Below are 13,312 nucleotides of genomic sequence, written 5' to 3' on the forward strand. Positions count from 1 at the left end.
GTTTGTATTACTCAATTCTTGTTTGTATTACTCAATTCTTGTTTGTATTACTCAGTTCTTGTTTGTATTACTCAATTCTTGTTTGTATTACTCAATTCTTGTTTGTATTACTCAATTCTTGTTTGTATTACTCAATTCTTGTTTGTATTACTCAATTCTTGTTTGTATTACTCAATTCTTGTTTGTATTACTCAATTCTTGTTTGTATTACTCAATTCTTGTTTGTATTACTCAATTCTTGTTTGTATTACTCAATTCTTGTTTGTATTACTCAATTCTTGTTTGTATTACTCAGTTCTTTATATTGACTCCAATCGTTTTCTAAAATTGTCCATTTCTCTTCCATAGATCCGTCGGTCCTTTTGGTTCGTGATAAAATGAGGATTTTACCTGGCTTGACCAGTAGATGCCCATCATTGTCTACGTAGACGCTGTCCACCCATTGTCCTCCACGCATTTGCTTCCTTCCTGAGTGGATTGGATTACTTTGTACTGAATGTCATGGCCACCTCCAAAGTGACTTTCGTGACAGGAACAGCAGAAGTGAAACGAAGAGGTAAGTGTGGATGACAGGTGCACTGGTTGCCAGAGAAAGTATTGAGAATTGGGATCAAAGTTATATCTTATCTTATCTTATAAATTACAGACGTTCCTTGAAAACAGAAGATAATTACGTCCTACGCGTATAAATTTTTAATTTAGTCATGCAAGTTAATTAGTGACTTAAGCTCTGCTAAGTCATTGCTTTTCCTGGCTAATTCAGGCAACCCTTTCCATTTTAAGGGGCATTAGGGAAGAAGGAGCGCTTGTACAAATATGTCTTAGCCTATGGAATAAGAAATGTGCCTTTCTCAGTCTGTATTTCTGAGTATTTTATTGTGTTGTACTATATTTATTTGTAAGTTCTGGTTTAGTGTATTCTTGCACTGACCTTGAGGTAGACGAAGGATTCTGTAAACCGAATACAAAATAATTATGCCACATTTCCTCTTAATCCGAGAATGGGAAGTAGGAGAAAAACGTGTACAAAACGTATTAAGGAGAATAACTCCGTATATGCAGCCATATCTCTTAATACACCAAAAAAAATAATTAATTACCAATAATTAACTAACTAAATTATTTAATTGTTTGATTCGTGTTTTGTTAGGTACAGTAAATAATGGTTGAAAGTTTCAAATTGATTTGAGAATGGGTAGGTTAGGTATAACGTGTACGAAACTTGTATCAGACAGACTGATAGACATAGTGAATTGATATTAGTTTGGTAAAAAGGGCAGTTTTTGAAACGAAAAAGTTAGTTTGAAATACACATAGTCCAAAATAAGAAATTAAATGTTATACTGTTTTTGGGGTTGGAAATAGGTGAGTCCTACAAAAGTTTATTACAATTATTATTTATTTTTTTTGGTTTTGAATATTATGCAAGCATTTTTTGTGCGCAAAGATATAAACCAGATTAAAACTGCACACTTTTATTGTACATACGCTGTAATGACTTGATCTACCTGCTGTCCATGCTACGTAAAGAGCACACATTAGATACTTTTTGTTTCCTAGTCAAACTGTCAACATCCTTCTGTAAATATTTCTTGGTGCAGTTCTGCCTCCTGAGTCGTCTGCTTCTAATCAACCTTACATTTTAGATCTTATTGGAGCAGCAGCAGCGCATTGTAGTTGTCTTACATTTGACACCCGTCTTACTGGTTCACTTCCTCCAGGACATCTCTACCCCCTCCCCCAGCCACACACAGCCTAGGACATCACGTCTGCCTACATACACCATTGGTGAGTACCCCCCTCCCAGCCACACACAGCCTAGGACATCACGACTATCTACATACACCATTGGTGATTACCCCCCCCCCCTCCAGCCACACACAGCCTAGGACATCACGTCTACCTACATACACCATTGGTGAGTACCCCCCCCCAGCCACACACAGCCTAGGACATCACGTCTACCTACATACACCATTGGTGAGTACCCCCCCCCCAGCCACACACAGCCTAGGACATCACGTCTGCCTACATACACCATTGGTGAGTACCCCCCCTCCCAGCCACACACAGCCTAGGACATCACGTCTGCCTACATAAACCATTGGTGAGTACCCCCCCCCTCCCAGCCACACACAGCCTAGGACATCACGACTACCTACATACACCATTGGTGAGTACCCCCCCAGCCACACACAGCCTAGGGCATCACGTCTGCCTACATACACCATTGGTGAGTACCCCCTCCCAGCCACACACAGCCTAGGACATCACGACTACCTACTTACACCATTGGTGAGTACCCCCCCCCAGCCACACACAGCCTAGGACCTCACGACTACCTACATACACCATTGGTGAGTACCCCCCCCAGCCACACACAGCCTAGGACATCACGACTACCTACATACACCATTGGTGAGTACCCCCCCAGCCACACACAGCCTAGGACATCACGACTACCTACATACACCATTGGTGAGTACCCCCCCCCAGCCACACACAGCCTAGGACATCACGTCTTCCTACATACACCATTGGTGAGTACCCCCCTCCCAGCCACACACAGCCTAGGACATCACGACTACCTACATACACCATTGGTGAGTACCCCCCCCCAGCCACACACAGCCTAGGACATCACGTCTACCTACATACACCATTGGTGAGTACCCCCCCAGCCACACACAGCCTAGGACATCACGTCTACCTACATACACCATTGGTGGGTACCCCCCCAGCCACACACAGCCTAGGACATCACGTCTACCTACATACACCATTGGTGAGTACCCCCCCCCCAGCCACACACAGCCTAGGACATCACGTCTACATACATACACCATTGGTTAGTACCCCCCTCCCCAGCCACACACAGCCTAGGACATCACGTCTACCTACATACACCATTGGTGAGTACCCCCCCCCCAGCCACACACAGCCTAGGACATCACGTCTACCTACATACACCATTGGTGAGTACCCCCCCCCAGCCACACACAGCCTAGGACATCACGTCTACCTACATACACCATTGGTGAGTCCCCCCCCCAGCCACACACAGCCTAGGACATCACGTCTACCTACATACACCATTGGTGAGTACCCCCCCCCCAGCCACACACAGCCTAGGACATCACGTCTACCTACATACACCATTGGTGAGTACCCCCCCCAGCCACACACAGCCTAGGACATCACGTCTACCTACATACACCATTGGTGAGTACCCCCCCCCAGCCACACACAGCCTAGGACATCACGTCTACCTACATACACCATTGGTGAGTACCCCCTCCCAGCCACACACAGCCTAGGACATCACGTCTGCCTACATACACCATTGGTGAGTACCCCCTCCCAGCCACACACAGCCTAGGACATCACGTCTGCCTACATACACCATTGGTGAGTACCCCCCCTCCCAGCCACACACAGCCTAGGACATCACGTCTGCCTACATAAACCATTGGTGAGTACCCCCCCCCTCCCAGCCACACACAGCCTAGGACATCACGACTACCTACATACACCATTGGTGAGTACCCCCCCAGCCACACACAGCCTAGGGCATCACGTCTGCCTACATACACCATTGGTGAGTACCCCCTCCCAGCCACACACAGCCTAGGACATCACGACTACCTACTTACACCATTGGTGAGTACCCCCCCCCAGCCACACACAGCCTAGGACCTCACGACTACCTACATACACCATTGGTGAGTACCCCCCCCCAGCCACACACAGCCTAGGACATCACGACTACCTACATACACCATTGGTGAGTACCCCCCCCCCCAGCCACACACAGCCTAGGACATCACGTCTACCTACATACACCATTGGTGAGTACCCCCCCCAGCCACACACAGCCTAGGACATCACGTCTTCCTACATACACCATTGGTGAGTACCCCCCTCCCAGCCACACACAGCCTAGGACATCACGACTACCTACATACACCATTGGTGAGTACCCCCCCCAGCCACACACAGCCTAGGACATCACGTCTTCCTACATACACCATTGGTGAGTACCCCCCCAGCCACACACAGCCTAGGACATCACGTCTACCTACATACACCATTGGTGAGTACCCCCCCCCAGCCACACACAGCCTAGGACATCACGTCTACCTACATACACCATTGGTGAGTACCCCCCCCAGCCACACACAGCCTAGGACATCACGTCTACATACATACACCATTGGTGAGTACCCCCCTCCCCAGCCACACACAGCCTAGGACATCACGTCTACCTACATACACCATTGGTGATTACCCCCCCCCCAGCCACACACAGCCTAGGACATCACGTCTACCTACATACACCATTGGTGAGTACCCCCCCCCAGCCACACACAGCCTAGGACATCACGTCTACCTACATACACCATTGGTGAGTACCCCCTCCCTCACTACTCCATGTCCGATCCCGCCATATCTAAACTATCCTGAATCCACCCAACACCTTGGTGTTGAGACTTTATATGACAGGTAGATCTAGATCTAATAGGTAGATACAGGTCTGATTTGGGGAGATCTGTGCGGCTAACGCACCGGTGGGTTTGAGGGAACAGAATGAAGTGTTGCGAACAGTCGGTGAGTAGTCTGCCAGAGGTTCTAGAGTTGATACAAGGGTCTCCCGATCAAATCTTGATAGAACTTAGTAGTTACAAACTTTCTAAGAGATGTGCATTACATACAATGATGAACTAATGATGGTCATAAGGGAATACTGTTGTGTTTGGTAGGGAACACAATGCCATTATTTTTTTTAGCATGTGGCCATAGACGCCAGGGGTGGCCACGTTTTTGATATGGGTCCATAAAAAGATCAGTGGTGGCCAAGTTTTTTTTAATTGGGTCATAGACATCTTGGTGGCCAATTTTTTTAGGCATGCTGCCATAGACATCGGTGGTGACCAATTTTTGGCATGTGGCCATAAACATTAGTGGTAGCCAGGTTTTTTAGCATTGGGCCATGGACATTAGTGGTAGCCAGGTTTTTTAGCATTGGGCCATGGACATTAGTGGTAGCCAGGTTTTTTAGCATTGGGCCATGGACATTAGTGGTAGCCAGGTTTTTTAGCATTGGGCCATGGACATTAGTGGTAGCCAGGTTTTTTAGCATTGGGCCATGGACATTAGTGGTAGCCAGGTTTATTAGCATTGGGCCATGGACATTAGTGGTAGCCAGGTTTTTTAGCATTGGGCCATGGACATTAGTGGTAGCCAGGTTTTTTAGCATTGGGCCATGGACATTAGTGGTAGCCAGGTTTTTTAGCATTGGGCCATGGACATTAGTGGTAGCCAGGTTTATTAGCATTGGGCCATGGACATTAGTGGTAGCCAGGTTTTTTAGCATTGGGCCATGGACATTAGTGGTAGCCAGGTTTTTTAGCATTGGGCCATGGACATTAGTGGTAGCCAGGTTTTTTAGCATTGGGCCATGGACATTAGTGGTAGCCAGGTTTTTTAGCATTGGGCCATGGACATTAGTGGTAGCCAGGTTTTTTAGCATTGGGCCATGGACATTAGTGGTAGCCAGGTTTTTTAGCATTGGGCCATGGACATTAGTGGTAGCCAGGTTTTTTAGCATTGGGCCATGGACATTTCTGACACGCATGCAAGGGAGCTAATCGCTTCAAACAAATAAATAAACTAGTCGAGTGTAATGGAACATCTGCTGAGCCACTGCTGGTTGGAGTGTCAACAGACTCGCGGGTAGGACTAGACTGACTTCTAAAATACCTTAATCCTATGGAGTATTTACGTAGAGCTGTTTTTTTATAAATAAGTATTAAAAACAACAAACTGAGAACCTCTGATAGTTTAACGTAAGCTTCCCAAATGTCATCACTCGTTGGAGGCGGGCGTGGCATGGGTCTGGCGCCATTGTGTTTCCTATTGGTTGGGGTCTACGGACTTTTGAGCAGACCTGAACAGATAGGTCTGTTTATTTAAGACGTTCACTTTAGTTCGTCTTTGTCACTACTTCTGGAGAGTAGACACATGTCTTGTCACCTTGTTCAATTCCTGGAGAGTAGACACATGTCTTGTCACCTTGTTCAATTTTGTGGAAAGTACTAACAAAAATGTCTTGTATATAAGTCGCTACTTCAGTCAGAAGACTGATAGATTCTTTAACAAGAGGAACCAGTCGCAACCTTTTTTATTTTTTGACGCTTTGGTTAATGTGGATTTATTTGTTTGTTTTTAAGTTTGGCTTTTAAGATGTTTGTGTTTGTTTTTTTTTTTTTTTTTGTGAGTTCAAGGATATGGTTACTTAATCTATTCAAACATTGACCGTATTGATTGTATGGATTGTTTAGCCATATGGTGTTACCTAGATCTCGATAAAATATTCAAAGGTGGCTGGCGACTGAGAAGTCAAGCTTGTATCTCCTTCTGTCTACAGTGCTAATGTAGACTTAGTGCTACGCTCGGGAGATTGTGTGTCGTAATGTATTAGGATGAATTACAGGATATCTATATGGCATTAGCTAGACTCAATCTAATTCTATTAGGGTGTTGTTCATCTCTTTCCAGACATTGTTTAATCTATGTATTCCCAAAGTCAATAGAATAGGTTTCTTTACCTGTCCTCCGTTCTTACGGTGTTTACACAATTTTATCTCGGGATATCACCGCATGAGATATATGAGCCACACTAAGTGGTCTGTGACGTCATGGTGCATTGCTTTGGCTGTTAAAACAAAATACCTTAATGCTAGTGCGGATAGAAGAAGGAAGTCTGGCGAAAGTTGTGGGCGGGGGGAGTAATTGAAATTATTGGAACATTTGATATTGTAGTCTTCAATTCCAGTGTTTTCTCGGCTTACGGAAGTAAATGGCTTCAACTTCAACCCAATCACCGGCCGCCGAAAGGGGAAAAAACTGCTGTTAGCTTTGTGTGGTCTGTGTGAGCGTCCGTCACGTTTAGATCTCGCAAGCTAGAAAAGATATTGAAAATTTCATGATATTTTTACGGCTGGCAAAGTTTTGATGCAACTGCTACATGAATGAGAGATTGGCCATTCTCTAATCCCCTAGGTCAAACATCGATTAGATGATCTTTCAAAACCATCCGTTAGGCCAGGCTCACACAGAACCGTATCTTCATGATATTGAAGACGTGAATTGTAACAATGTAAAACTTACGTTATACCAACAACGTCAGGCGGCCAAACAGTCACATCAACAACACTGTTTCCTGCTGCTATTTTAGTTAGTATGCTTGTTGACCTGTCAAACAGGAGGGAGGGGGGGGCATAGTGTCGTAATAGGTTTTCAAATCATTATGCCTTATAAATCTTGTGTAACCTGTATGTGTGGGAGACCAACACAAGAATACGTTGCCCTACCCGCTTGCCAGTCCCGCTCTGTGATCTGTAAAGTTAACATTGACTCTGTCTGCATAAAGTGTGGTCAATGTTTAGAAGGTGACGCTTTGACTTGATGTAGCACGGTCTGACGTATTGTAGTGAAACATGATCGTCCTAAAGAACGTAGGAATAATTGTCAGAGACTTACTGGAACTAATGAATTTAAACATCAACTGGGCCATGAGGAGTCAATAGATACTAAGATTCCAATAAAACTGAAGTACTGGGAAGTTAGTTTAGAGAGAATTCTATGTCTATGTGTGCCATGAGGAGTCAATAGATACTAAGAGTTCAATAAGACTGAAGTACTGGGAAGTTAGTTTAGAGAGAATTTTGTCTATGTGTGCCATGAGGAGTCAATAGATACTAAGAGTTCAATAAGACTGAAGTACTGGGAAGTTAGTTTAGACAGAATTTTGTGTCTATGTGTGCTGATTAAAACTTAATGAAACTGGCTCTAGGGAATAGGAAAAAAAAGGTGTGTGTGTGTGACTGACTCTAAGTATGAAGAAACTAGCAAGCGCTTACATTTACTGGATATTATTCTACTAGATTAGAAAAAAAATGTATTCTTCTGTCTAGGTTTATACCTTCAATACGTGAACATCTATATTTATGGTACTAAGAACTACGTTGCATATTTTAACGTTATTACAGTACTGTATGTAATTATAGTGTACCATGTAATTACAGTACTGTTTGTAATTATAGTGTAACATGTAATTGCAGTACTGTATGTAATAATATTGCACCATGTAATCACATTACTGTATGTAATTATAGTGCACCATGTAATTACATTACTGTATGAAATTATAGTGCACCATGTAAGTACATTACTGTATGTAATTATAGTGCACCATGTTATTACATTGTTGTATGTAATTATAGTGCACCATGTAAGTACATTACTGTATGTAATTATAGTGCACCATGTAAGTACATTACTGTATGTAATTATAGTGCACCATGTTATTACATTGTTGTATGTAATTATAGTGCACCATGTAATCACATTACTGTATGTAATTATAGTGCACCATGTAAGTACATTACTGTATGTAATTATAGTGCACCATGTAAGTACATTACTGTATGTAATTATAGTGAACCATGTAATCACATTACTGTATGTAATTTATAGTGCTGTATGTAGGCTAATATAGTGTACCATGTAATTACATTACTGTATGTAATTACAGTGCACCATGTAATTGCAGTGCTGTGTGTAATTGCAGTGCACTATGCAGTCATTGTACTATCGTAAAAGCGGAAGCGGCGTGTGATTTTTGTTTGAGTTGCCTAGTTGTAACCATAGTTACCAACACACACTACCTTTCGAATTTTATTTTCAACTAAATGTTTACCAATGTAAGAAAACAATATACATAAGTAGTAGTTCCATACATGCGATCTTTCCAAACTAAGCTGCTGAACACGTGAACTTGGGTTTTAAAATTGTATTGTTCATTGTCTATAAATGGTCTCTAAAAACAGTTTGTATGTATCGTGTGTTACTGTTTTAATCAAAAAGACTTCTTATCACCAGACCTATAGTAGTCGTTGCAACTAATGATCTATAGGTGACAGACGGACAAACAGGCAGCACAGATGCAATAGCGACGTTTCCCTACGAGGGCGGCTAAAAAACATCCTACTAAGTAATGCACATCTTCTGTTCTCCATCTTATGGTACACACGTGACTTCTCTACTAGACAGATCTAGTCGTGTTGTTTTCAGACGTGAAAGAAGCGGTTGAGTTTATTTGTCTTCAAACAAAAAGAAAATTACGTTTCTCAACAAATAGCAACAATAACCACCTTGTTGGTTTTAGTTGTGATCGTATCAGGTTTAGACATTATTTAGTGGACTTCCTAATGACATTGATTTGTAATTATATGTAGCCTTGTATTTAGAGCATCATTATCTAGGCGGGAAACCGTTCCTAGGCCTCTCTGACCTAAGACAAGGTCAACTGTTTTACTGGCCAGTTCAGCGCTTACCTAAAGCAAACAATGGACAACATTTCTACAGGTTTGATCGTCTGCTTCTGCTGCTATTTAAGTTGGAGTTGTACGACTTCACTCTGATAAGTTGAACAGGAGGAGGGGGGCAGCAGGTGCTATCTGGCGCAGTCTTGACATGGACCCTCTAGATATGTTCTATTCATACGTTTGATACCTTTGTACATAAAGATAGAAGAAAAGGCTAACAGAGACAATAGGGTAGAAACGAACTTTATAGAAACTAGTGGGGATGGAGGGGGGGGGGGCTTAACACTCGTGTGGAATGGGTGCAGAAGGTAACATTTTGTTGACTCAACGAGGACCTTCTAATGGTTTGGATCACGAGCTTGGGTTATTTAAGTTATTTTTTTAGGCATGGGTTAAACGTCTAATTTGGGGGTTTTGCTATCATAACATTTCAGATTGAGACTTTTGAGTTTTGAAACCTTTCTTTCGGTTCACTAAAGCAACAGACTATATTCCTAAAGAAATCCAAAGATTCAACAAAGTGATTTAACTTTTTATTCTTTGTGTTTAGGTCGAGAAAAACTCAGCGCGTAAACTGTATGCCACTGTTGGCCTTATAAATAGTTGTTAGTTCTCTTTGTATAAAGAGTTGTTAGTCCTCGGGCTTCCTATAAAGAGTTGTTAGTCCTCGGGCTTCCTATAAAGAGTTGTTAGTCCTCGGGCTTCCTATAAATAGTTGTTAGTTCTCGGGCTTCCTATAAATAGTTGTTAGTCCTCGGGCTTCCTATAATTAGTTGTTAGTTCTCGGGCTTCCTATAAATAGTTGTTAGTTCTCGGGCTTCCTATAAATAGTTGTTAGTTCTCGGGCTTCCTATAAATAGTTGTTAGTCCTCGGGCTTCCTATAAAGAGTTGTTAGTTCTCGGGCTTCCTATAAAGAGTTGTTAGTTCTCGGGCTTCCAATAAAGAGTTGTTAGTTCTCGGGCTTCCTATAAAGAGTTGTTAGTTCTCGGGCTTCCTATAAAGAGTTGTTAGTTCTCGGGCTTCCTATAAAGAGTTGTTAGTTCTCGGGCTTCCTATAAAGAGTTGTTAGTTCTCGGGCTTCCTATAAAGAGTTGTTAGTTCTCGGGCTTCCAATAAAGAGTTGTTAGTTCTCGGGCTTCCTATAAAGAGTTGTTAGTTCTCGGGCTTCCTATAAAGAGTTGTTAGTTCTCGGGCTTCCTATAAAGAGTTGTTAGTTCTCGGGCTTCCTATAAAGAGTTGTTAGTCCTCGGGCTTCCTATAAAGAGTTGTTAGTTCTCGGGCTTCCTATAAAGAGTTGTTAGTTCTCGGGCTTCCTATAAAGAGTTGTTAGTTCTCGGGCTTCCTATAAAGAGTTGTTAGTCCTCGGGCTTCCTATAAAGAGTTGTTAGTTCTCGGGCTTCCTATAAAGAGTTGTTAGTTCTCTGGCTTCCTATAAAGAGTTGTTAGTTCTCGGGCTTCCTATAAAGAGTTGTTAGTCCTCGGGCTTCCTATAAAGAGTTGTTAGTTCTCGGGCTTCCAATAAAGAGTTGTTAGTCCTCGGGCTTCCTATAAAGAGTTGTTAGTCCTCGGGCTTCCTATAAAGAGTTGTTAGTTCTCGGGCTTCCAATAAAGAGTTGTTAGTCCTCGGGCTTCCTATAAAGAGTTGTTAGTCCTCGGGCTTCCAATAAAGAGTTGTTAGTCCTCGGGCTTCCAATAAAGAGTTGTTAGTCCTCGGGCTTCCTATAAAGAGTTGTTAGTCCTCGGGCTTCCAATAAAGAGTTGTTAGTCCTCGGGCTTCCTATAAAGAGTTGTTAGTCCTCGGGCTTCCAATAAAGAGTTGTTAGTCCTCGGGCTTCCAATAAAGAGTTGTTAGTCCTCGGGCTTCCTATAAAGAGTTGTTAGTCCTCGGGCTTCCAATAAAGAGTTGTTAGTCCTCGGGCTTCCTATAAAGAGTTGTTAGTCCTCGTTGCATGTTTCCTACTGTGTACTAGAACCGCTTGGTTCATTCAAAGTAAGAGTTACTTGACCTACAGAAATCTGTGGCAGTTTGAAAGTACGACGTTTGCCCTTGACATTGCACCAAGGATAATTCGGTTATTGAATGTTATACGGATTAGTTTTAACTGATGGATCTCTTTGTTTGGTCTAAATGTGACTTTAAAAAATATCAACCGCTTTTATTGTAAGATGTCGCCACTAAAAAAAAAAAGTGGAACCGGACATACACAAATTGTGAACCGGACACCTGGACTCGTTTAGGACCAAAACTTGATTAAATTACGAACACTTAATGTTCTTCAATGTATCAGCTGCTTGACTTGCTTTGTTGGCACTTTCATTGAAAAGAGTCACGTTCTACAAATAACATTCTATAAAGAATAATTCCTCTAGAGGCTGAGTTTAGTGGCCTGGGAGGGCGGGAGTGGAAGCAGATACAAATGTGATTTGGGTTGCATTCAAACGTCGATAGTGACAGTGAGTAATGGTCTGGCGTAATTGAGGGTATGAGTACAGGTCTGCACGAGGCGCTGTGAGTGTCGCTTACAGAGTTGTCTATCGTGTCGCTTTAAAATCAAGTGAGGGCAAGTTTGAAAGTCTCATTAGTGAACTGAGTTGGATACTTCCAAATTGACTCGATATTTCCAAATTGACTCGATACTTCCAAATTGACTTGATACTTCCAAATTGACTCGATACTTCCAAATTGACTCGATACTTCCAAATTGACTTGATACTTCCAAATTGACTCGATACTTCCAAATTGACTCGATACTTCCAAATTGACTTGAAACTTCCAAATTGACTTGATACTTCCAAATTGACTCGATACTTCCAAATTGACTCGATACTTCCAAATTGACTTGAAACTTCCAAATTGACTTGATACTTCCAAATTGACTGACTCGCGCTTGCATTCTTTATCTCACTTTCTACTGCTCCTCAGACACAAAGAAATGAACTGGAACTTAAATTTATTAGATATTAAAACCAAACAGTAAATACAAAAACAAACTAAAAGCAAAAAAAAAAGTGATACGAAACTAGAAACTATTTTGTTAGCAAGGGTTTTAGTGACACTTGTATTTCTCTTGTTAGTTTTGAGAAGCAATGCATTGGTCCTTAGCCCTGCTAGTATTTCTAACACTACATTTGGACATTTGGTCATGTGAGAGACAATAAGACAAAGATGTGGGCGATGTTTTCAAAGTGATCAACATCTTTTGTTGCTGTTCATCACAGGAAGAGATGGTCCAATGTAGATGTTGCTGTACATCTCAGGAAGAGATGGTCCAATGTAGATGTTCTTGCTGTACATCTCAGGAAGAGATGGTCCAATGTAGATGTTGCTGTACATCTCAGGAAGAGATGGTCCAATGTAGATGTTCTTGCTGTACATCTCAGGAAGAGATGGTCCAATGTAGATGTTCTTGCTGTACATCTCAGGAAGAGATGGTCCAATGTAGATGTTCTTGCTGTACATCTCAGGAAGAGATGGTCCAATGTAGATGTTGCTGTACATCTCAGGAAGAGATGGTCCAATGTAGATGTTCTTGCTGTACATCACAGGAAGAGATGGTCCAATGTAGATGTTGTTGTACATCACAGGAAGAGATGGTCCAATGTAGATGTTGTTGTACATCACAGGAAGAGATGGTCCAATGTAGATGTTCTTGCTGTACATCACAGGAAGAGATGGTCCAATGTAGATGTTGTTGTACATCACAGGAAGAGATGGTCCAATGTAGATGTTCTTGCTGTACATCACAGGAAGAGATGGTCCAATGTAGATGTTGCTGTACATCACAGGAAGAGATGGTCCAATGTATATGTTCTTGCTGTACATCTCAGGAAGAGATGGTCCAATCTAGATGTTGTTGTACATCACAGGAAGAGATGGTCCAATGTAGATGTTGTTGTACATCACAGGAAGAGATGGTCCAAT

The 13,312-nt window shown here is 42.3% G+C and overlaps 1 protein-coding gene across 7 annotated transcripts in view; it reads left to right on the forward strand.

The window, feature by feature from the left end:
• LOC106064223 (KN motif and ankyrin repeat domain-containing protein 1-like) overlaps nt 1–13,312 on the forward strand; it is a 75,362-nt gene that overhangs the window by 22,064 nt on the left and 39,986 nt on the right. For all 7 annotated transcript variants that reach the window (XM_013222756.2, XM_056028431.1, XM_056028432.1 and 4 more), the window contains exon 2: nt 349–556. In XM_013222756.2, coding sequence (XP_013078210.2) covers nt 502–556 — 55 coding nt within the window. In that variant the 5' untranslated portion in view covers nt 349–501. The remainder of the gene's footprint in view (nt 1–348; nt 557–13,312) is intronic.

This window comes from Biomphalaria glabrata, chromosome 5, assembly GCF_947242115.1.
Source record: "Biomphalaria glabrata chromosome 5, xgBioGlab47.1, whole genome shotgun sequence".
Taxonomy (NCBI): domain Eukaryota; kingdom Metazoa; phylum Mollusca; class Gastropoda; family Planorbidae; genus Biomphalaria; species Biomphalaria glabrata.